The sequence below is a fragment of the Hibiscus syriacus genome, unplaced genomic scaffold (assembly GCF_006381635.1).
Source record: "Hibiscus syriacus cultivar Baekdansim isolate YM2019G1 unplaced genomic scaffold, ASM638163v2 tig00002237_pilon, whole genome shotgun sequence".
NCBI classification, from domain to species: Eukaryota; Viridiplantae; Streptophyta; class Magnoliopsida; order Malvales; family Malvaceae; genus Hibiscus; species Hibiscus syriacus.
This window is the reverse complement of record NW_024061918.1, coordinates 6,744,787-6,767,136: the sequence shown is the minus strand read 5'-3', so window position 1 is coordinate 6,767,136 and position 22,350 is coordinate 6,744,787. Positions and strand designations below refer to the sequence as shown.

General features: G+C 35.1%; 1 protein-coding gene across 1 annotated transcript in view; it reads left to right on the top strand.

Annotated features, from left to right (window-relative positions):
• The first annotated feature begins 8,186 nt into the window (after positions 1–8,186).
• Positions 8,187–22,350, top strand: part of LOC120142597 (leucine-rich repeat receptor-like serine/threonine/tyrosine-protein kinase SOBIR1) — a 29,263-nt gene continuing 15,099 nt past the window's right edge. The window contains exons 1-2 of the mRNA XM_039157152.1: positions 8,187–10,122; positions 19,171–19,178. Of these exons, the coding sequence (XP_039013083.1) occupies positions 8,203–10,116 (1,914 nt within the window). The 5' untranslated portion in view covers positions 8,187–8,202 and the 3' untranslated portion in view covers positions 10,117–10,122; positions 19,171–19,178. The remainder of the gene's footprint in view (positions 10,123–19,170; positions 19,179–22,350) is intronic.

Sequence of the window (22,350 nt, the reverse complement as noted above, 5' to 3'; positions counted from 1 at the left end):
CATTCCCATAATAATATTTGACTATGGATCTTTTAATAATGTTATTATATGGACTTTATTATCTTTCAATTTATATTAAACACAAACATATAATTGAAAATAATATTGGTAATGCCTTTATTCAATAAAATTGGTAAATAAATGTATCATTACAATCATCATATGATTGGTCTTTGGGCATACTCTAATAATATTGATGTCAATTTTATATAGAAAAAACTATTACACTTATCTTTATCTTCAGAGGGAGATATCTTTCACAAAAAATAAGGACAAAGACTTTTTTCTCCTCGATTTTCCAGCACCTGCCCAGCAGTCCTTCCCTGCTAATCAACCTGCCCAACACGAAAGCATACAACCCGAGACAGAGCCTAATACTCCTAACTCACAAGAAGGGATTCATAATACTACTCGTCATTTGCTGGTTTATTCAAGGAAGAAGGCATCGATGCAGATTCAACCATCCTCTACTCCTATACCACCCGATTTAATCATTGATCCTCCTTCCAATAATAACAATATCACAACTATTGAAAATCTTGATCAAAGAGATTATGATTTTCTTATTTCTATTAGAAAGGGAATTAGAGCCTGCATAAACACCCCATGTACATATTCATGTCATACAAAAATTTGTCCCACAACCAAAAAGCTTTTCTTACTTGTCTAAACTCTATCTCCATTCCCAAAATTGTATCTGAGGCTTTAGATGGTGAAATTTGGAAAAATTACGTGAAAGTTAAAATAGAAGCACTTGAAAAGAATAAGACATGGGAATGGGTGGAATTACCAAGATTAAAGAAACCAGTGAGATGTCGATCGGTGTTCATAGTGAAATATAAATCAAATTGTTCTTCGAAGAGGTATAAAGCAAAATTGGTCGCTAAAGGGTATACTCAAATATATGGAATAACCTTGAAACTTTTTCCCTATTGTAAATATGAACATTGTAAGTGTGTTGTTGTCACTAACTGCTAATGAAGGTAGGAAATTACAATAATTTGACATCAAAATACATTTTTACATGGCGAGCTTGAGGCGAAAGTTTATATGGATGTCCTACTAGATTCGGTCCAAATATAGGATAGATGGTATGCATGCTAAAGAATGTTTTATATTGACTAAAACAGTCCCCAAGTGCTTGGTTTGGAAGGTTTACCAAGGCAATGTTGAAGTTGGGATATAAACAAAGCCAAGATAATCATACTATGTTTGTAAAGAACTCACCTTCAGGAGGAGTGACAGCTTTATTAGTCTATATAGATGATATTATAGTGACAAGTGATGATTTGGAAGGAATGGCGAGTTTAAATAAATATATAGTAAAGGAATTTGTAGTTAAAGAGCTTGGTAAGTTAAATTATTTTCTCGTTATTGAAGTCGAACATTCTTGGGAAGGAATCTTCATATCCCAGCAAAAATATATAGTTGATTTATTGACGAAGATGGACAAATTGGATGCAAACTAGCATAGACGCCTATAGAAGTCAACCACAGACTTGGAGATGCACTAGAAGATGCAATTGTTGATAAAGACTCTTATGAAAGGATCATGGAAAAATACATCTACTTGTCACATACTATATCGGATATTGCCTATGCAGTTAAAGTGGTAAGTCAATTCATGTACAACCCCAAAGAGTCTTATCTTGGGGTTGTATATCTGATCCTACAATACTTAAAGGGCCCTATATGTAAATGAACATTATCTAAGAAAGGGGAGGAGCTAACCCTTGAGGCCTATACTAATGAATATTACGTAGTATCTGTAATTGATAAAAGATCAACCTCGCACTACTACGCTTTCCTATGAGGCAACCTTATGACTTAGAGGAGTAAAAAAAACATAATGTTGTGACCAAATATAGTGCAAAAGCTTGATTTAGGTCAATGACACTTGGGATTTGTGAGTTATTATGGCTAAAAATTATTTTGGAAGATTTAAAAATCAAGTGGGAAGGTTCAATGAGATTGTATTGCAATAATAAATCAACTATCAATATTGCACACAATCTGGCGCAGCATGGTCGTACAAAGCACATTGAAGTTGATAAACATTTTATAAAAGAAAACCTTGACAGTTTCCTAATATGCACTCCATATGTATCCACTGATGGTCAACTGGAAGATATACTTACCAAAGGATTGTCTAGGAAGAATTTTCAGAAGTTAGTAAGCAAGATGAGAATGGATGATATTCATTTCCCAACTTGAGGGGAAATGTCATATTTCAGTTTCCTAATTAAGGAATATTAGTAGCTAAGAGATTTTGTAAATATGTTAGTGAATATAACTCCAAACTTTAAGGCTTAATTTTAGGTCAAATATTCTTAGAACCAGTCTCTTTTTTAGTTTAGAGTTTCTTAACTTAGGCTCACTATGTCTTTATATATCAGTGTGAATTCTTATGGAATAAATAAGAAATATCAGATCTGGTTTAACAAAATATGATTATATGTATGTATTGACGCAAAAAAAAACTTATTATATTTCCTAACTATATTTACATACAAAATTCAAACATTTTGACTAATCTAGTAAGAATACTTTGTATAAAATACCGATGATAATGAAATCATGTTTAATATGCTTACATGTATCATATAAAAGTGTATGACATATTTAGTGATGGTTGATAATTATATAAAATTAAAAATATATTGACTTTATTAAGTCAACCAAGAAAAATCAAATCAATTCAACTCATCTATCACATCATCTATCATCGAAAATCATAAATCAACACTATGGACTATTAGTCAATGTTGTAAATCATTATGTCAATATCGTAATGATCAACAGTCAATTTCATTAGTCAATGTTGTAAATCATTATGTCAATATCGTAATGAGGTGTCACATTGACCTTTCAACTTTTTGACTCTTTGAAAATTTGACTTTTTACTTTCACTTTATCTTTATACGTCAATTCGTTCATCACTTACTTTCAATCGAATCTACACGTTAACCTGGCCAAGATGAATATCGGAGCTCAATTAATTGTTAACCAATCAGCATTTACATAACTAAATAAAACACCTAATTCACAATTTCAAGTTGAACAGTATCGGTACTCTACACCCAGTATCGATACTTCCCTTCTATGGTTTCGATACTGACCTCAGTATCGATACCCAAATTGCATTCTAGAATTTCCTTTTTCATTATAGTATCGATACCCTAATATTGATATTGAAACCCTAATATCGATACTACCCATTCAGTATCGATGTTGTTCATCTGATTCATATGGTATTGATATTGTTCTTCCAATACTAATACTCTAGCCCAAAATTCACTTATTTTACTTCGAATTTAACCAAAATTTACTTAAATCTCATACTTCTAACTCCATTCATGCCCTTAAAATCATTAACACTTATCCCAACCAACTTACATCAATTAAAACCCCTTTAACATCTAAAATTCTCTATAGAACACTTAAAACTAAAATTCATACCCAATCTTCAGCATTGTTCCCAGTCCTTTCTAACACTTCAAACATCTTATTCATACATTTGACAAGTCAAATATACCTTTAAAATCCAATTACTAACCAAATTTCATCAACTCCCTTAAAAACCCATTTTACCAAATTATCATTAACTCATCAATCTCATAGTTTTTAGTCATCTTTAAGCTTCTATACCACCCAGAGATTCAAAACCAATTCAAAATTGAAAGAAACTACCAACTTCAATAATACTTACCTTAGTCATGGAGTTCACGGTGGAAGAGAAGAAAAGAAGATGAAGAGAAGAGTTTTAGGCCTTTCCTTCCTTTTTATCACATGTTATAACCTTAAAAATGAATTTTAAATTCATTTCATGTCAAAAGACCACTTTGCCCTTTCATCCTTCAAACTTTGATAATTAATCCGAAAAAATTTCCCAAATCAATCCTTGAACATTTCATTTTATCAAAATCAAACCACTAAATTTTAAATTCTTACACTTTAGTCACTGACCCAATATTTGGGATATTACACAAAGGGTCAAATATTTTTGTGTTCAATTTAAGATTCACAATGAGCATATAAAAGAATTCATAGGTCACTTTTATTTTCTTGAAAAAAATTTAAGATCTCATACATAAATTTTTTTTGCATAAATTGTTTTTGAAATGGTTATTTTGTATTGTAATGAAAGAAGACCATACAATACAAGGTACAATTCATCGGTCTCGTTAAAAAACATTTCTAATCCTAAATAAAGTAACAAGAGTGCGCCATGAAAGTACCAACGAGGGGTACTCGATATTACAAGAACACAAACAAATCAAATTAGCATATGCCAACGAAACACGCGCGCAAAATCCGTCACACAAGACAACAGAGAAGGCCTCTCAGCAAACCAAAATTACAAAATAAGTCTTACAGCATTCGGGCACAACCGACTCGAGTGCACCAATTTTTAAAATCTATTATTTTTTATTTTTAAATATTTATAAAGTAAATCAATAAAAATAATAATAAAAAATTAATCCGAACGAATTTTTATATCTACGCTATATATCTTGTAAATGATAAAAGTATTTAAATATTATATTATAGATTTTAAATTAAAGAAATAGATGATTATTATAAAAAAAACAAGTTTATTGGTTGGTCCAGATCCAATTGGGTTGGCCCATACCAGCCGTTATACAGATAAAAATTGGGGTAAACTACACAGGAGACCACTAAACTATGGTCAAAAATCAATGTGACTGCCGAACTTTCAATTGAATCAATCAGACCTCCCAATTATTTAATTGATTCAATCAAACCACCGGCCGTTAATTTTTAACAGAGGTGATTAGCATAATTATATATTTGGTCCTTAATATTTACATATTTTATCAATTTAGTCACTATTTTAATTCAATTAAATAAATTTAACTATCCAATTAGAACATGACACGTGTCAATACATGATTGGAAGGTTTTATTTATGAATTTTAAATTATTTAATTAAATAATTTTTCTATCTAATCAAGTGGTAACACGTTTCATATTAAAATAAAAATAAAGGGACCAACATGCTTGCAACTAAACCATTGGCCAAAGGTCTCAATAGTTTAAACTTACAACAATTTGTATTTGACTTGTAAAAGTTTGTTAATGATAAAAAAATTAAACAAATTATTATTTAAATTAATTGTAAACTATTTTTTAATTAAAAATATTCAATTTTTATATAAATTAGAAAATTTTAAAAATTTTCGTTAATTCAAAAATTGATCGAATTAACCTAAATTTGTACGGTTTAGTTAATAATTTTAAAATAAATTTTGGTTCGATTAATGGTTAAAGAAAAAATCGGTTATTTTGGTTTGGTTAATAATTTTCAAATAAAATTTTGTTCAATTAACGGTTAAAGAAAAACATTTGGTTAATTCGGTTTGGTTAATCAAACCAAAATTTATTTGAAAATTATTAACCGACCCAAATTAATTTGAAAATTATTAATCGAACCGAATTTTTTTAAAAAATTATTAACCGAATTAATCAAAAAAAAAATTCGGTTAATCGAACCAAAATTTATTTGAAAATTTTTAACCGAACCGAATTAATTTGAAAATTAATAACCGAACCGAATTAATTTGAAAATTAATAACCGAACCAAATTAACTGATTTTTTTTAAATTCTTAACCGAATTAATCGAAGCAGAAAATCAGTTAATTCGGTTCGGTTAATCAAACCAAAATTTATTTGAAAATTATTAACCGAACCGAATTAATTTGAAAATTTTTAACCGAACAGAATTAACCGAATTTTTTCTTTAACCATTAATCAAACCGAAATTTATTTGAAAATTATAAACCGAACCGAACAAATTTTGGTTAATTCGGTCAATTTTCGAATTAAGAATTTTTTTTAAAAATTTTATAATTTATATAACAATGGAATATTTTTAATTAAAAAACAATTTACAATTAATTTAAATAATAATTTATTTAAACAAATAATTCGTTTAATTTTTTTATCATTAACAAACTCTTACAAGTCAAATATAAATTGTTGTAAGTTTAAACTATTGGAGATATTTGGCTTAATAGTTTGGGCGCCTAGTAGTTATTTTTACATAAGTTCGATTCCCCTTGTAAGCATGTTGGTACCTTGTAATCATGTATTGACATGTGTCACTTTCTAATTGGATAGTTAAATTTATTTAATTGAATTAAAATAGTGACTAAATTGATAGAATATGTAAATATTAAGGACCAAATATATTATAATTATGCCAATTTTATTAACGGACACGTCACCACATCTGTTAAAAATTAACGGTCAATGGTTTAATTGAATCAATTAAATAGTTGGATAGTCTGATTAATTAAATTAAAAGTTCAGTTGTCGCATTGATTTTTACCATAGTTTAGTGGTCTCCCATGTATTTTATCCTAAAAATTGACTAAACAAAGAAGAATTGTGTTTCATGTTATCTAAATAAAATACTTTTATTTGAAAGAAAAAACAAAATAACTTTTTTTATTTCATTGCCGTCTCTTTTCCGGGTCACTGAATTGGGGTTGAATCCAACCAATCATGCATGAACAGGTGGATGAGAGATCATGAAATGATCTAACGGCTTAAAACAAAAGAAAGACTTGATATTATTATACTAATTCTTTTGTTGACTTGACTGACCTCCCGTAGTTGACTTGTGATATTTCCTGGCTATTACTAGCTTAGTTTTCTTCACCGCGTGCTGTGGAGAAATTAAATTTAAAGTATTCTTCCCTAAATTTTCATTGTTTTCAGTTTAGTCATTCATGGTATGATTTTGGCTGATACTAAAAGAAATCAATTAAATGAAAGGACGCAGTTAGGATTCCAACTCAAGAAGGATAAAATATAATTTTATTGAAATTAAGAGATAATTTATAATTATATCATAAATATTTAAATTATATGTATATTAAATATAAAAAAATTTATCTGGTTGGAGGGTCACACCCCTCTTATGTATATAATATATCCGTCCCTGATTAAACGATTCATCTTATTTACAATTTCAAAGAAACATATACTAGCTAATTAAAATATTTATGGTTTAGTCATTATTTTTTTATTAAATAGAGAGGTGTTATATTTTCAAAATAAATATCATGATTTATATTTATACAAAATAGAATAATTTGAACATTTTTAATCATGACCAATTAATAGATTAATTAAATCATTATTTTTCATATTTGTTTATTGCTCATTGTTGTTAAATTATTCTACTTTTACACGTCAACCGTTCAAAGTCCTAAAATTTTGATTAAGGGTAATCTTGTTATCATACTGCACAAAACTTAACGGTATCGTATTCTTAGACAATTCATTATTATTTTAATTATATTAGAATTGAGTTACAAGTTTTAATTTTTTTTTTGATGGCGTGGGGTACACGTCGGAGAAGAAGCATAAAATTTACAGTATTTCTATACTTTTTTCTTTTTGTCTTGGTCACTGATGAATTTGTTTTTTCAAGAAAATATCATTAAAATGTATATAAGCCATTTTTCAATAAAAGAAACGGGAAAATATCATTAAAACGATCGCTTTCTATTGTATAATTTCTTAGAGCAAATGAGTTGGGAAAAAAATCTTATTCGTAACATAAAAGTAGGAGTGAGATTTATTTTCCTATAAAATGTAATTAATTTAATTAATTAAGAGATGTGTAAAAAATATGATAATAAAAGAGAATGGTAAACTACACATTTAGTAACTTAGTTATTACTTTTATTTTGTTTTGGTCACTTAACTATTTTTTGTTTCAAAATCATACCTAACGTTGTATTTTAGTTTTATTTCAGTCACTCACCGTTAAGAAATTAATAGTGATGTTGATGTGTCGTCATAAAGTAATGTTATGTTATCATTGAAAATTTTTTAAATATTTCACATCAGTAATTTTATTAATCTTTTAACGGTAGTAAATAAAATGAAAGTAAACCTATGATTAAGCATGATTTTGAAGAAAATAATAGTTAAGTGACTAAAACGAAATAAAATTAATAATTGAGGTATTAAACCTGTAGTGTACCCAAAGAGATTAGAGTGAAGCAAAGACGAATAGTTATTGTCAACATCCGAGTCGAAAGTGAGAAATGAACCCTAATGGGCTCCACAAAACGACATTTTTTCCACGCGGTTTTTGCTTATTATAAACAAACAAATTATTATTATGAATCAATAATCTTCACCAACTCCTTAATCTGCCGGAAATGGCATTCTCTCCGGTCTACCTCAAATACCGCCACCACTTCCCACTTTTCCTCATTCTTCTCTCTCTCTTCCTAATCTCCCATGCAAGACTAACTCTTGACCATTCCGACTCAAAGGCTCTTGCCGCAATTCTTCAAGACTTGGGCATCACCGCTCAAAGGTTCCCCGCCGCCAATCCCTGCGGTACCGCCGGAGTTTTCTGCGAGAGACGCCTTTCCGAAAACAAAACTTACGTTCTCAAAGTCACAAGGCTTGTCTTCAAATCCCAAACACTTGATGGGTCTTTGTCTCCTGCAATTGGGAAGCTCTCGGAGCTCAAAGAGCTCTCAGTTTCTCACAACAGACTCGCCGATCAATTCCCGCCGGAGATCGTTCACTGTAAAAAGCTCGAAATCCTTGACCTCGGGAACAACACGTTTTCCGGTCAGATACCGTCGAATTTGTCTTCTTTGGTCCGCCTTCGAGTTCTCGATTTATCTTCCAACAAGTTCACCGGCGACTTGAGCTTCTTGAAGTATTTTCCCAATTTGGAAAACCTCTCCCTTGCCAGAAATCTGTTTACCGGGAAAATCCCGTCGTCTATACGTTCATTCCGAAACCTCCGGTTGCTTGACTTGTCGGAGAACAACCTGCTGGAGGATAATTCAGCTCCATTGATGAACGAACTCGATGAGTTTGCAGTCTCTCAGTACCCCAAACGGTATAGTTTTGCCGAGAAGAAATCAAGAAACGGTACTGCTCAGGCTCCATCACCAAACGGAAGCAAATCTGCAAGTGCTGAAGGTCCCAGTTCATCACCAGGAGATCACCAGGGACACAAACATAAGACAAAAAGGGCAGTGGAATGGATCTTGGGATTCTTCGCTGGATCTGTAGGTGGTGGAATATCTGGGTTTATCTTCTCCCTAAGTTTTAAACTGGTGTTGGCGTCCATTAGAGGAGCTGGAAAAGATCGCGGTCCATCCATATTCAGTCCGTTGATTAAGAAAGCTGAGGATTTAGCTTTTCTAGAGAAAGATGACGGTCTGGCTTCATTGCAGATCATAGGGAAAGGAGGGTGTGGTGAAGTTTATAAAGCTGAATTGCCCGGAAGTAATGGCAAATTGATTGCCATCAAGAAAATCATTCAGCCCCCAAAAGATGCAGCCGAATTAACTGACGAAGACAGCAAGCTTCTACACAAGAAGATGAGACAAATCAGATCAGAAATCACAACTGTCGGCAAAATCCGACATAGGAACCTTCTTCCTCTCTTGGCTCATGTCTCTCGACCCGACTGCCACTATCTGGTGTATGAATTCATGAAGAACGGAAGCTTGCAGGACATTTTACAACAAGTTTCGCAGGGTAATATGGAGCTGGATTGGCTTGCTAGGATGAAGATCGCCAAAGGAGTGGCTGCCGGGCTCGAATATCTCCACATGAGCCATAGTCCTCGAATCATTCATCGAGACCTCAAACCGGGGAACATCCTTCTCGACGATGAAATGGAAGCCAGGATCGCCGATTTCGGGCTGGCAAAGGCGATGCCGGACGCCTGCACGCATGTGACCACTTCGAATTTGGCTGGGACCGTGGGGTATATAGCACCTGAATATCATCAAACACTGAAGTTCACCGACAAATGTGATATTTATAGCTTCGGGGTGATACTGTGTGTTTTGGTGATGGGAAAGCTTCCGTCGGATGAGTTCTTTCAGCATACTGAGGAGATGAGCTTGGTGAAATGGATGAGGAACATCATGGTTTCGGACAACCCCAAGCAAGCCATTGACACTGAGCTGATTGGGAAAGGGTCTGAAGAACAGATGATTCTGGTTTTGAAGATTGCTTATTTCTGCACTTTGGATGACCCAAAGGAGAGACCCAACAGTAAAGATGTTAGATGCATGCTGTACCAGATCAAGGGCTGAAATGTTGTAGCCGACTGATCAATTATGTTACCAGATTGTGATTTGGTTTATGTTTTAATCTTCTTTTGCTGCGTATATTATCTTTAATGTAAGCAGTTATTCCACCCTTGTAAGATTTTAATTATTGCTTTGTTAAAAGAATAGTCCCAAAATCTTATAAAATCTGGACTACGATGGACCGTTTAGACGATTTTGCAATTTGAAGAAGAAAAAGATGAGTTCGTGAAACATGTTAAATTTAACAACTATGGAATTTTTGTGGATTCAAATGAGAGAAAAGCTTTATAAAACGAGACAAATAGGGATGTGGGACAGGCTTGATATTTCTCTCTCGAAAGGGACATAGAAGATTTCATTGTATAGAGAGAGGTTTAGTTGAATTAAGAAGAGAAATATTATATTTTTAAAATAAATGCTACAATTAAGTGAGAATTTGATTAATCTTAAGGGTAAATTATACATTTAGTATATAAGTTATCAATTTTGATTCGTTTTAGTACTAAACTTTCAATTTTTTTCAAAATCATAAGTTTTTATTTCATTTTAGTACCCAATGTTTAAAACTTAACGCGCTTAGTACCTAAACTATTAATTTTGGTCCATTTTAATACCTAAACTTTCAATATTTTTCAAAACTTAACGTTAAATTTTAGAGAAAATAACCTCAGTGACCAAAAATCCCATATAATATACGATTTTAACCAACTTTTTCCGGATTTGCCAAAATGACCAACAAAATCGCAATGCGATCGCTAATTCGCAACGCGATCTCCATTATCGCAAATTCGCGTTGCATTTTCGCAATGCGATAGTTGAAAATCGCGTTGCGATGGTCTACAGTATCGTTGCGATTTTCCCAATTCGCAATGCGAATAAGTAAATCGCAACGCGAATTGGGAAATTCGCAATGCGAATAAGTAAATCGCAATGCGAATTGGGAAAATCGCAATGCGATAATAAAAAATCGCAACGAGATACTTACTTTCGCAACACGATACTGACTTTCGCAACGCGATTTACTTAGCGCCATTCGTATTAACGCGTATTTTTTTTTTTCAAATTCCAAACACGTATTTTTTCTAATAAATCGAATGAACCGTCCACAGTAATCGCAACTCATAACCTCAAACCCAAAACACAACACTCAGTCCCATCTCCATCTCTCACTCTCTACGGCGAAATCCGTCCCCATCTCCGAAGATTTCCGTCCCCATCGCCGGCGAAATCCCTCACAACCATTCACAGTCAAAAATCCCTCACAATCATTCAGAAATGGAAAATCAACCTCCGAGGGTTAGTTTTTTTTATTTTTATTTTGAAATTTTTGCATTATTTTAGGTTTTTCATATTGAGATTGATGATAAGTTTACTGGTAATTTCAATAATAGATTAACCATTTCACTTAGATTTCTTATTAAATTCATTCGATTGCTGCCAATACTGCTAAACTGTTTAGCCTGTGAAGTTAGTATTTGTCTTTGCTTTGTCTTTTGGTTGAAGTAATGCAGAAGAAGAATAGTTTCGAGAATGAGAATCGCAACGCGGAAATGACTATCGCAACGAGATAATCGCAACGCGAAATAAAAATCGCAACGCGAAACCAAAATCGCATTGCGATTTTCATTTCGCGTTGCGATTTTCATTTCGCGTTGCGATTTTAATTTCGCGGTTGCGATTTTCATTTCGCGTTGCGATTGTCTGGTCGCGATAGTCATTTCGCGTTGCGATAGTCATTTCCGCGTTGCGATTCTCATTATCTCGTTGCGATTTTCATTTCAACCAAAAGACAGAAACAGTGTTGCAAATTTTAGTTTCAAGAAAACTACTATTTATGTTTATTGTTTTGTTTTTGGTATATCTTCACAGTGTAATTTTTGGTATATCTAACTTGGTATGTTTATTGTTTTTTTGTAGAAATTTTTTTCGGCTTCATTGACATTAAGGAATAAAGTTAGCCTAGCCACTACAATTGCTTCGAAGCTTTCACCTGCACAAAGAAATTGTTTGAAGAAACCTGCTTCGGGCCATGGCTGAGAGTACAGCATCCGGGTGGAGATGCTAGTTTGACCCATTTGTGGCTTCAGACCATGACTAGCGATCTACCCGACAGTATACAACGTGGTGAGGAAGAGATATGGTTTCATTTTCCACCGGCGTATACTTGTTTTGGGCGGAAGGAGTTCTGCTTAATCACTGGTCTACGATTCGGACACGATGATGTAGGCCGGTACACTCGTCATATCACCCGCCCATCATGGTTATCCAGGGTTTTTCCTGATGAGTCAATAGAGAAGCCGAACTTACACGTCGACGACATGAAGAAATTGTTTAATAAGAAAGATGGTTTTACTCGGATGAATGACGTCGATGTTGTCCGAGTATGCCTTATACTACTTTTGTATGCCGGCTTTCTAGGTAGAGAGGCCAGACAACCTATTCCTCAGGAGCTAATATTATTGGTAGAGGACCTAAATGCATGGAATCTGTTTCCGTGGGGTTTGTATATATGGAAAGCTACCTGGACTAAGTTGTCGTCTGCCTTTGATGACCGCAAAAGTTTGCGGGGCGATGGGTCGAAATACACTTTGTCAGGCTTTGTTTGGGCCTTTAAGGTAAGAATTTCTATATAATGTTTTCAAAATTATAATTAATTATTTAACAATTACTAATGTTTGTTATTATATTGTTTGTAGATTTGGATATTCGAGGCTTTCCCCAGCATGCGGACATATGCATTAAAATCCTCAGATGATATTCCTAGGGCTATTTCCTGGAAGAGGAAACGTATGTTGGATTGGGAAGACTTAATACCATATGCGACAATAATAATGTAAGTTAACACAAATACTATCATATATAAACAAGTTATTAATAGTAGACGTTTAACTTTGTTTTAGTTTTTATATTATTAGGAGGCCAACACTCCATTAATGAGACTGACACCCACGGAGGCTGAGCTTGCCACTGATTGGTGGCAAGCTAGTCAGCGTTTTTTTGATGGCACGAATGATGAGCAGCCTCCACTTCCTCCACTTCGAGAGCCATCACTCACCCAGAGCCATCACCTGATCGACCCGACTATACACCTCTACAACGAGAGCCATCACCTATCCCGTCACATCATCGAGTCTCTTCTCCACCATCACCTCATGATAGGCGACCGACAAAGATGCCACGACTTCTATCTCCCTGTTCTCCACCTCCACGGGATGAGTCAAGGGAGTTACGTGATGAGGTCAATGCCTTGCGTGAGGAGATCGGTACTCTACGCGATAACGATGGTGCATGGCGTGTAGGTGTCTACTTTACGTGGTGAGGTTGCCGGTCTACGTGAGATGGTAGTATCGTTGCAGAATGAGGTTCATACTCTACGCAACGAGGTAAGTTTAAGATTTTCCATATTTAACTTGATGATAAATTTACTCGTAATTTCACTTAAATTAACCATTTCACTTAGATTGCTTAGTAAATTTATTCGGTTGCTGCCAAACTGCTAAACTTTTTACTTTAACACTGTGAAGTTAGTATTTGTCTTTGTTTTGTCTTTTGGTTGAAAGTTTGAAATATATTTATCTTTGTTTTCACTGTTTAAATATCATGTTTGTTTATTTACTGATATTTGTATTTTTATTTAGCGGACCGATAAGGTGGATGCTTTACGTCGGGTTTTTCTTGCACGACAGAGTTCACGCATCAGACGGCGTGCACGTGCTATTAGTCTCCGTATACCCCAATAGTGCGAAGACACCGCAAAAAGAAGCTCGACTCGCCTATCATCCCTCAAGAGTCCACTCCTATCGTTGAAGAGGCCCCTATCATTCCTCGAGAGTCCCCTCCCACCGTTCAAGAGGCCACTGTCATCGTTGAAGAGGTCCCTCCCCCATTCAAGAGCCCGATTCACATGGCGTCATATGTAGGATTCTTGAGAAACCCTCTGACGTGCCGGACATGATGGATTCAAGTTGGCTCTCGTATGAGTTACCGGCCAGTACCATACCGGTATCTGAAGAGGAGAGGAAACAACTACCGGACACAATTCTGGATAACACCCTTTGGGCTAAGACCGCAGTTGATTTTTATCTACACGAGCGAAGCCAGGGGTGTTTCACTGACATATGCAAGCTCAATGATGATATCTATTTGTTGCTTGATCGGTCTTGGTGGGGCGTATTATTAGGGGTCGAAGACAATGGCTATTTCGATGGAGGGGTAAGTCTTATATTTTTCTTATATTTTCATTTGATTAATTTGTTTAAAAATTAATGTAATTCACTAATATGTATTTTTTTGTAAAACAACATATCGATGCGTGGGTGTCACGTCTACTAATAATTAGGAAACTTAAGGAAAATAAAAGAAATACACGGTATACAATAATGCCGACGGCTTTTAACGCAGTTCAATTGAAGAATCAACGAGATGAATCATTTGCGTTGGGCAATGGACAAGCTAAACTTTATCCTGCATGGTGGGAGGTCGATAAGGTTAGTGTTTATTTTAGATTGAGTTTAAAGGTATTCATAAATAAGTGCGCAAATGAATGAATTATTACTTATGATTGCAGGTGTTTATCCCTGTTTTGGAACGTAACCATTGGCTTCTCGTCGAGCTTCAGATCCCATCCCTTAAGGCAATAGTATATGACAGCATGATAAATTACATATCATTGGCTGATTTAAAAGATATTATTAAGGGATGGAGCTCTTATTTGGCTAAATACTTGGATGCGATAAATTATTGGACTCGTTCTGGAAACAAGAAGCCAAAGAAGCTCAATATTACAGTTAGCAGAGACGAGACCGCACCACAACAAACGAAAGGACCCAGAGGGGATTGTGGTCCTCTCGTATGCTTGGCGTTGGACCGTTTGATCACAGGAAGTATAAAGTATCTACCTCCCACCGATATAGATAGAGCTGCAGTAGGCTTGTGGTTTCGACATTATATGGCTAGATCGATATATATGAGACACTGCCTACCTGCATCCGCGTTATAAAAATGTCCATAAACAATTGGTATGTTTATAGGCTTGTGGTTTGAAAATGTTTGGTTAAGTACCTAGAATTCAATAATTTGCTGTTTGTAGGTTTTAGATGTGTAGAAAGTGTTGTTTGAGCAAATGTTTGGTTTATGCAGGTTAATCTCAGAAGTGAGCTGCGTGAAAATGATGTATGGCTGCAAAAGTTGATTCAATAGTAGAAGTGTTATTTTCTCTAATAATTATTGCTTATTTTTTTATTGTTTAATTGATTTGTAAAATGTGATTTGTAAAAGTTGATTTGTTTAATTGATGTTAACATAATTCTTATTTGTGCTTGTTTAATTGATTGAAATGTAATGGTTGATTTTGTTGATTTCAATATGCATTATGTTGAAGGCAAAAAGTACTATCGCAATGCGAAATGAAAATCGCAACGAGAGAATCGCAACGCGAAAATGAAAATCGCAACGCGAAATTAAATTCGCGTTGCGATTTTCATTTCGCATTGCGATTCCCTCGTTGCGATTTTCATTTCGCATTGCGATAGTAATTTCCGCGTTGTGATGGACATTAAGATGATTGCCTATTAAGTGATAACAACTGGAACAGATCATAGCAATTTTCAAACTCAAGTTACTAATACATGCCTAACTGAAAATGTTAAAAGTTCACACATAAAATCTACATAATACAACGTTTGCATTTAAAAATCACCTAAGTTAACAGACCCAAAAGGTGAAGCCAGTTGTGATTGGGATTTTAAAGATGATTGCGATTTTGATTGCCTTTTTCTTGACACCATATGAGCTTTGGATTTTGATGATGATCCATATTTTGGTAGAGGAAAAGATGATTGTGATGGCACTGGTGATCCACATGTCAACCTTGTATGACCACTTTCCTTGCACCGACTACATGTCGATCTCTTCTTCTCTTCACCCTTAGACGGTATACGATCGTGACTTTTTGGTCGGCCAGGTAGCCTTCTGTCCATGGTTGGTGGCAAAACTGTTTGTAAGTTATCTGGTATGTCCCACTCAGAAGGATGTGAAATAGGGTAGACAATCTCGGCATAAGTCTGTCGATATACTTCTGTAGTGTAGCAATCCATAGCGTATGTGCTTGAATCATCTTGGTTTAGATGAAGAGCAACTTTTATAACATGGCCACATGGATAACCAGATGTTTGCCATTTCATACAACTACACGTCCTTGCATTTAGATCGACAAGCCCATTTAAGTTATTATCCAGTACTTCAAACAAAGTGTTTGAACATGGTTCAACTCTCCATGACGTTGACTTCACAACACGTTTCGTTATCTTTTTTCAGTCCATGGTGTAACACGATGTTCCAATGTTCCTGTAAATTTAAATAAATAATACTTAGTAAAATATATCCCAATGTTCCTGTAAATTCAAAGAAATAATACCTGCATGGTTTCTTTTCTTGTAGTACCACTGTTGAATAGAGGCTCGAAAAAACTCCATTAACATAGTAATGGGTAATTTCCGGGAATGACGACTTAGAGCGTTAATTGATTCTGCACTATTAGACGTCATGAAACCATATCTTGCTCCAAGTTGATGTACTCTTGACCATCTTTCAAACCCGACATCTTCTAGTGTTTGAGCACACTGAGGCAAAACACGTCTTAAACAGTTTATATGCTTATTGAAATCCACTTCCCGATAAGCCTTTACAGCCTTCCAGTATGTCCATTTGTGCTTTTTTATACCAGCAGACCTTGATTTTAGATTTCTATACAAATGAACACCACAAAGTCCATGAAAAGCATCTGGGAAACACCTTCTAACAGCGTTGTCAATTGAGTTTGCCCTATCGGATATGATTGTCAGATTGCTAATAGGACCTATGCAATCCCTAAGATGCCCCATAAACCATGTCCATGAATCAGAGGTTTCAGATTTGCCAACCCCGTAAGCTATTGGCAATATCCCATTGTTAGCATCCATGGCTACTGCTAATAAGTTTACTCCAAGGTATCGACCTTTCAAATGTGCTCCATTAACTATAATAACTGGGCGCATGCAAGTAATAAACGAACGAATCTACAAAATAATATACACAAGAAATATAATCATTTAAATTTTAAATGCAAGTAACTAACAGAAATGAGTCAACAGAATTATATTGATTTACTAACCGCAGCACCAATGGCGATAAACAGCAACTCAAAGCGTCCATCTCTATCTGTTTTGATATGAGTTACCGACCCAGGATTTTTCAGCTTTAAATTATGACAATAAGCCGGCAGTTGGGCAAACGATGCTTCTGGCGACCCCCTCAACAATTCCAAGGCATAACATTTGGCTCTCCAAGCTTGAGAATATGATATACTAATCTTGAACCGAGCATTCATGTCAGTCATAATTTCATGTCCCCGATATACCCTGCCATTCAAAAACATTAACTCAGCCAGAAAACCACCCAACACTTTTTTGTTTGCCTGTCTATGGTGAGGAAAAACTTGGGTTCTTGAACATGTATGTTTATCAATAAAGGTCCTAACTTGAAACATTGCGCAATCTTTTATCCTCTTTGCAATCATACGCCACGTACAGTTTTTGTCAATCGTACACCTTGTTTCGAAACGATCTTTGCTTGATTGTTAACTTTTAGTTGATAGCCATCTTCCACACATTTCGTATACAAAGCTATCTTCAAGTCTTCCTTTGTATCAAAACAATCATCTTTCTTGATACGAATAACTTTTGTGTAACAATCAACTGCTTTCTTTGCCAACTCTTCTTCCGGTACTGAAGTAATTCTGGCATATTCCAGTTATACTCCCGTGGCATTTTCTTTTCTTCGGGGACTTTTTCTTCTTCTTTTTCTTCTTCAGGATTATATGAATTACAGAATGGATGTTCAACATGTTCATTCACAGTCGTAACTTCCTCCTCATTATCATCAACAACATCTTCCTCGACAACGGGTGTTTCATCATCAAAATTCGGGTATTGACCAATATCAAAATCATTACACGCAGGGTCTGTTTCTTCTTCTGAAACATCATCAAAATTCGTGTATTGACCAATATCAAAGTCCGGGTATTGACCAAGATCAAATTTTGAATACTGACTAGTACTCACAATTTTTTCTCTTGGCTCATCATCGTCTAATTGGTCAATACGAAAACCGGAATTTGGTGCTGAAAGTTGATTTGGATTTGGATTAGAGAAAAGCTGTGGGTTTTGAGACCCACTTAGTTGATTACTACCCGCTACTGACCCAACAATACTACTTCTAGGTTCAACAACATACAATGTAACATCATCACTTGAAACATTAATGTAAGCAATGAATCGTTCAACATCTTCATTGTCGGTTAACAAATAAACTTTACCATTTCTCTGATAAGATAGCCTAAATCCACTTAGGGGCTCTAAATTCAATTTTTTTGAAACACGTAACATTAGGGTTTCATAAGTTAACTTCTTTAATGACAGTTTTAGTTGAAGATTCATGGGTAAAGGCATATATTGTAAAACACCATGAACATTCTCCCATGACCCTCCAAAACACAAATCTATCCAAACATGATCAACATTAGATGATTTCATGGTTGTAACTAAACAAACGAGATGCGAAACTAAGACCTGTTGCCGGATGGGGAAGGATGTCGTTGGATATTGGAACGGATGTCGCCGGAGAGAGTGATAGATGGAGATGGAATGAGTTGCGATTTAGGGATTTAGGTTATGAGTTGTTGCTGCTGCGTATATATACATACACAAAAAATTTGGCTTGCGAAACTAAAACCTGTTGCGAACTTTGAAACTCGCATTGCGATTTTGTATTATCTCGTTGCGAAAGTCAGAATCGCGTTGCGAAAGGCAATCATTTTACCATCGCAATGCGAACTGCAAATCGCAACGATAGAATCGCAATGCGAAATGAAAAAGGCAACGAGGATTAACATGCATAAACTTTTAACAATTATTATTGAATTCTAGGTACTTAACCAAACATTTTCAAAACAAAAGGAGTATATATGTTAACAAAACTTGCATTATGTGTATTTTATGTGTGCACTTTTAACATTTTCAGTTAGGCATGTATTAGTAACTTGAGTTTGAACATTGCTATGATCTGTTCAGTTGTCATCACTTAATTCATTTGACTATCACAACGCGAAAATGGTTATCGCAACGAGAAAATCGCAATGCGAAATGAAAATCGCATTGCGATTTTCTCGTTGCGATAACCATTTCGCGTTGCGATAGTCTGTTTTGCCTTCAACATAAAGCAGATTGAAAATCAACAAATCAACTATTACATTTCAACACAAATTATGTACACATCAATTAAACAAATCAACATTTACAAATCATCTTTTACAAATCAATTAAACAATCAAAAAATAATAATAATTCTTATTTCTTCATCAATTATTGAATCAAGAATCAACAACTTTGTGACCCCGTACATCCATTTCACGCAGCTCACTTAAGGATTAACCTGCAGAAACCAAACATTTGCTCAAACAAGACTTCCTACACATCTAAAACCTACAAACAGCAAATTATTGAATTCTAGGTACTTAACCAAACATTTTCAAACCAAAAGGAGTATATATGTTAACAAAACTTGCATTATGTGTATTTTATGTGTGCACTTTTAACATTTTCAGTTAGGCATGTATTAGTAACTTGAGTTTGAACATTGCTATGATCTGTTCAGTTGTCATCACTTATTAGACATTCATTTGACTATCGCAACGTGAAAATGGCAATCGCAACGCGAAAATGGTTATCGCAACGAGAATATCGCAACGAGAATATCGCAACACGAAATGAAAATCGCATTGCGATTTTCTCGTTGCGATTTTCATTTCGCATTGCGATTTCATTTCGCATTGCGATTTTCTCGTTGCGATAGCCATTTCGCGTTGCGATAGTCTGTTTTGCCTTCAACATAAAGCAGATTGAAAATCAACAAATCAACTATTACATTTCAACACAAATTATGTACACATCAATTAAACAAATCAACATTTACAAATCATCTTTTACAAATCAATTAAACAATCAAAAAATAATAATAATTCTTATTTCTTCATCAATTATTGAATCAATGAATCAACAACTTTGTGACCCCGTACATCCATTTCACGCAGCTCACTTAAGGATTAACCTGCAGAAACCAAACATTTGCTCAAACAAGACTTCCTACACATCTAAAACCTACAAACAGCAAATTATTGAATTCTAGGTACTTAACCAAACATTTTCAAACCAAAAGGAGTATATATGTTAACAAAACTTGCATTTGACTTACCAATTAACAATGGACACTTTCATAACGCGGATGCAGGTAGGCAGCATCTCGAATATATTGCTCTAGCCATATAATGCCGAAACCACAAGCCTACTGCAGCTCTATCTCTATCGGTGGGAGGTAAAAACTCTTTGCTTCCCATCGTCAAACGCGCCAAGCAAAGGCATACGAGAGGACCACAATCCCCTCTGGCTCCCGGCGATTGCTGTGGCGCGGTCTCGTCTCTGACAACTGTGACATTGAACTTCTTTGGCTTCTTGTGTCCAGAATGACTCCAATACTTAATCCCATCCAAGAATTTAGCCAAATGAGAGCTCCATCCCTTGAAAATATCTCTCAAATCAGACTGTGATATGTAATTGATCATGCTGTCATACACTATTATCTTCAGGGATGGGAGCTGAAGTTGGACGAGAAGCCAGTGACGACGTTCCAAAACAGGGATAAACACCTGCGATCATAAGTAATAATTCATTTATTTGCGCACTTATTTATTAACACCTTTAAAAAATTTAAAAAATTAACACTAACCTTATCGACCTCCCACCATGCAGGATAAAGTTTAGCTTGTACATTGCCCAACAAAAATGATTCATCTCGTTGATTCTTCAAGTGAACTGCGTGAAAAGCCGTCGGCATTATTGTATATAGCGAATTTTTTTTATTTTTCCTAAGCTTCCTTATTATTAGTAGACGTAACACCCATGCATCGATATGCTGTTTTACAAAAAAATACATATATTAGTGAATTACATTAATTTTTAAACAAATTAATCAAAATCATATATAAGACAAATATAGTAGCCACTGTCTTCAACCCCTAATAGCACACCCCACCAAGACCGATCAAGCAACAAAAACATTTCATCGTTGAGTTTGCTGATGTCAGTGTAACACCCTTGGCTCCGCTCATGTAGATAAAAATCAACTGCGGTCTTAGCCCAAAGGGTATTATCCACAATTGTTTCCGGTAGTTGTCTCCTCTCCACTTCAGATACCGGAAGGGTACTAGCCGGTAACTCATACGAGAGCCAACTCTCATCCATCATGTCCGGAACCGGTGGGGGTTTCTCAATACTTCGATATATTACCCCATGTGAATCGGGCTCTGGAATGGTGGGAGGGACCTCTTCAACGATGACAGTGGCCTCTTGAACGGTGGGGGGGAATCTTGAGGGAGAATAGGGGCCTCTTGAACGATTGGAGGGGACTCTTGAGGGATGACCGGTGAGTCGGGCTTCTTCTTGCGGAGTCTTCGCACCATTAGGGTGAACGGAGACGTAATAGCACGTCCACGCCGTCTGATGCGTGAACTCCGTCGTGCAAGGAAAACCCGACGTAAAGCATCCACCTTATCGGGCCGCTAAAAAAAATTAATACATAAATCAATAAATAAACAGACATGATATTAAAAAAAGACAAATATGTTTCAAACTAGCATTGTATTCACCCAAATCATTATTCTATCATAGTTCACAAAATGCTCAGATAACATTCCAGAAGTAAGCACTTATATAAACATTTAAAAGGACAACATATATAAACATTCCAGAAGAAGAATAGTTTACTTTCGCAACACGAAACTTAAAATCGCAACGCGAAATGACTATCGCAACACGGAAATGGCTATCGCAATGCGAAATGAAAATCGCAACGACAAAATCGCAACGCGAAATGAAATCGCAACGACAAAATCGCAACGCGAAATGAAAATCGCAATGCGATTTGTGTTTCGCGTTGCGATTTTGTCGTTGCGATTTCATTTCGCGTTGCGATTTTGTCGTTGCGATTTTCATTTCGCATTGCGATAGCCATTTCCGCGTTGCGATAGTCATTTTCGTGTTGCGAAAGTAAACTATTCTTCTTCTGCAAATTGAAACTTGAATGGATTGCATTACTTCAACCAAAAGACAAAACAAAACCAAAAACAAATACTAACAAAAACAGATT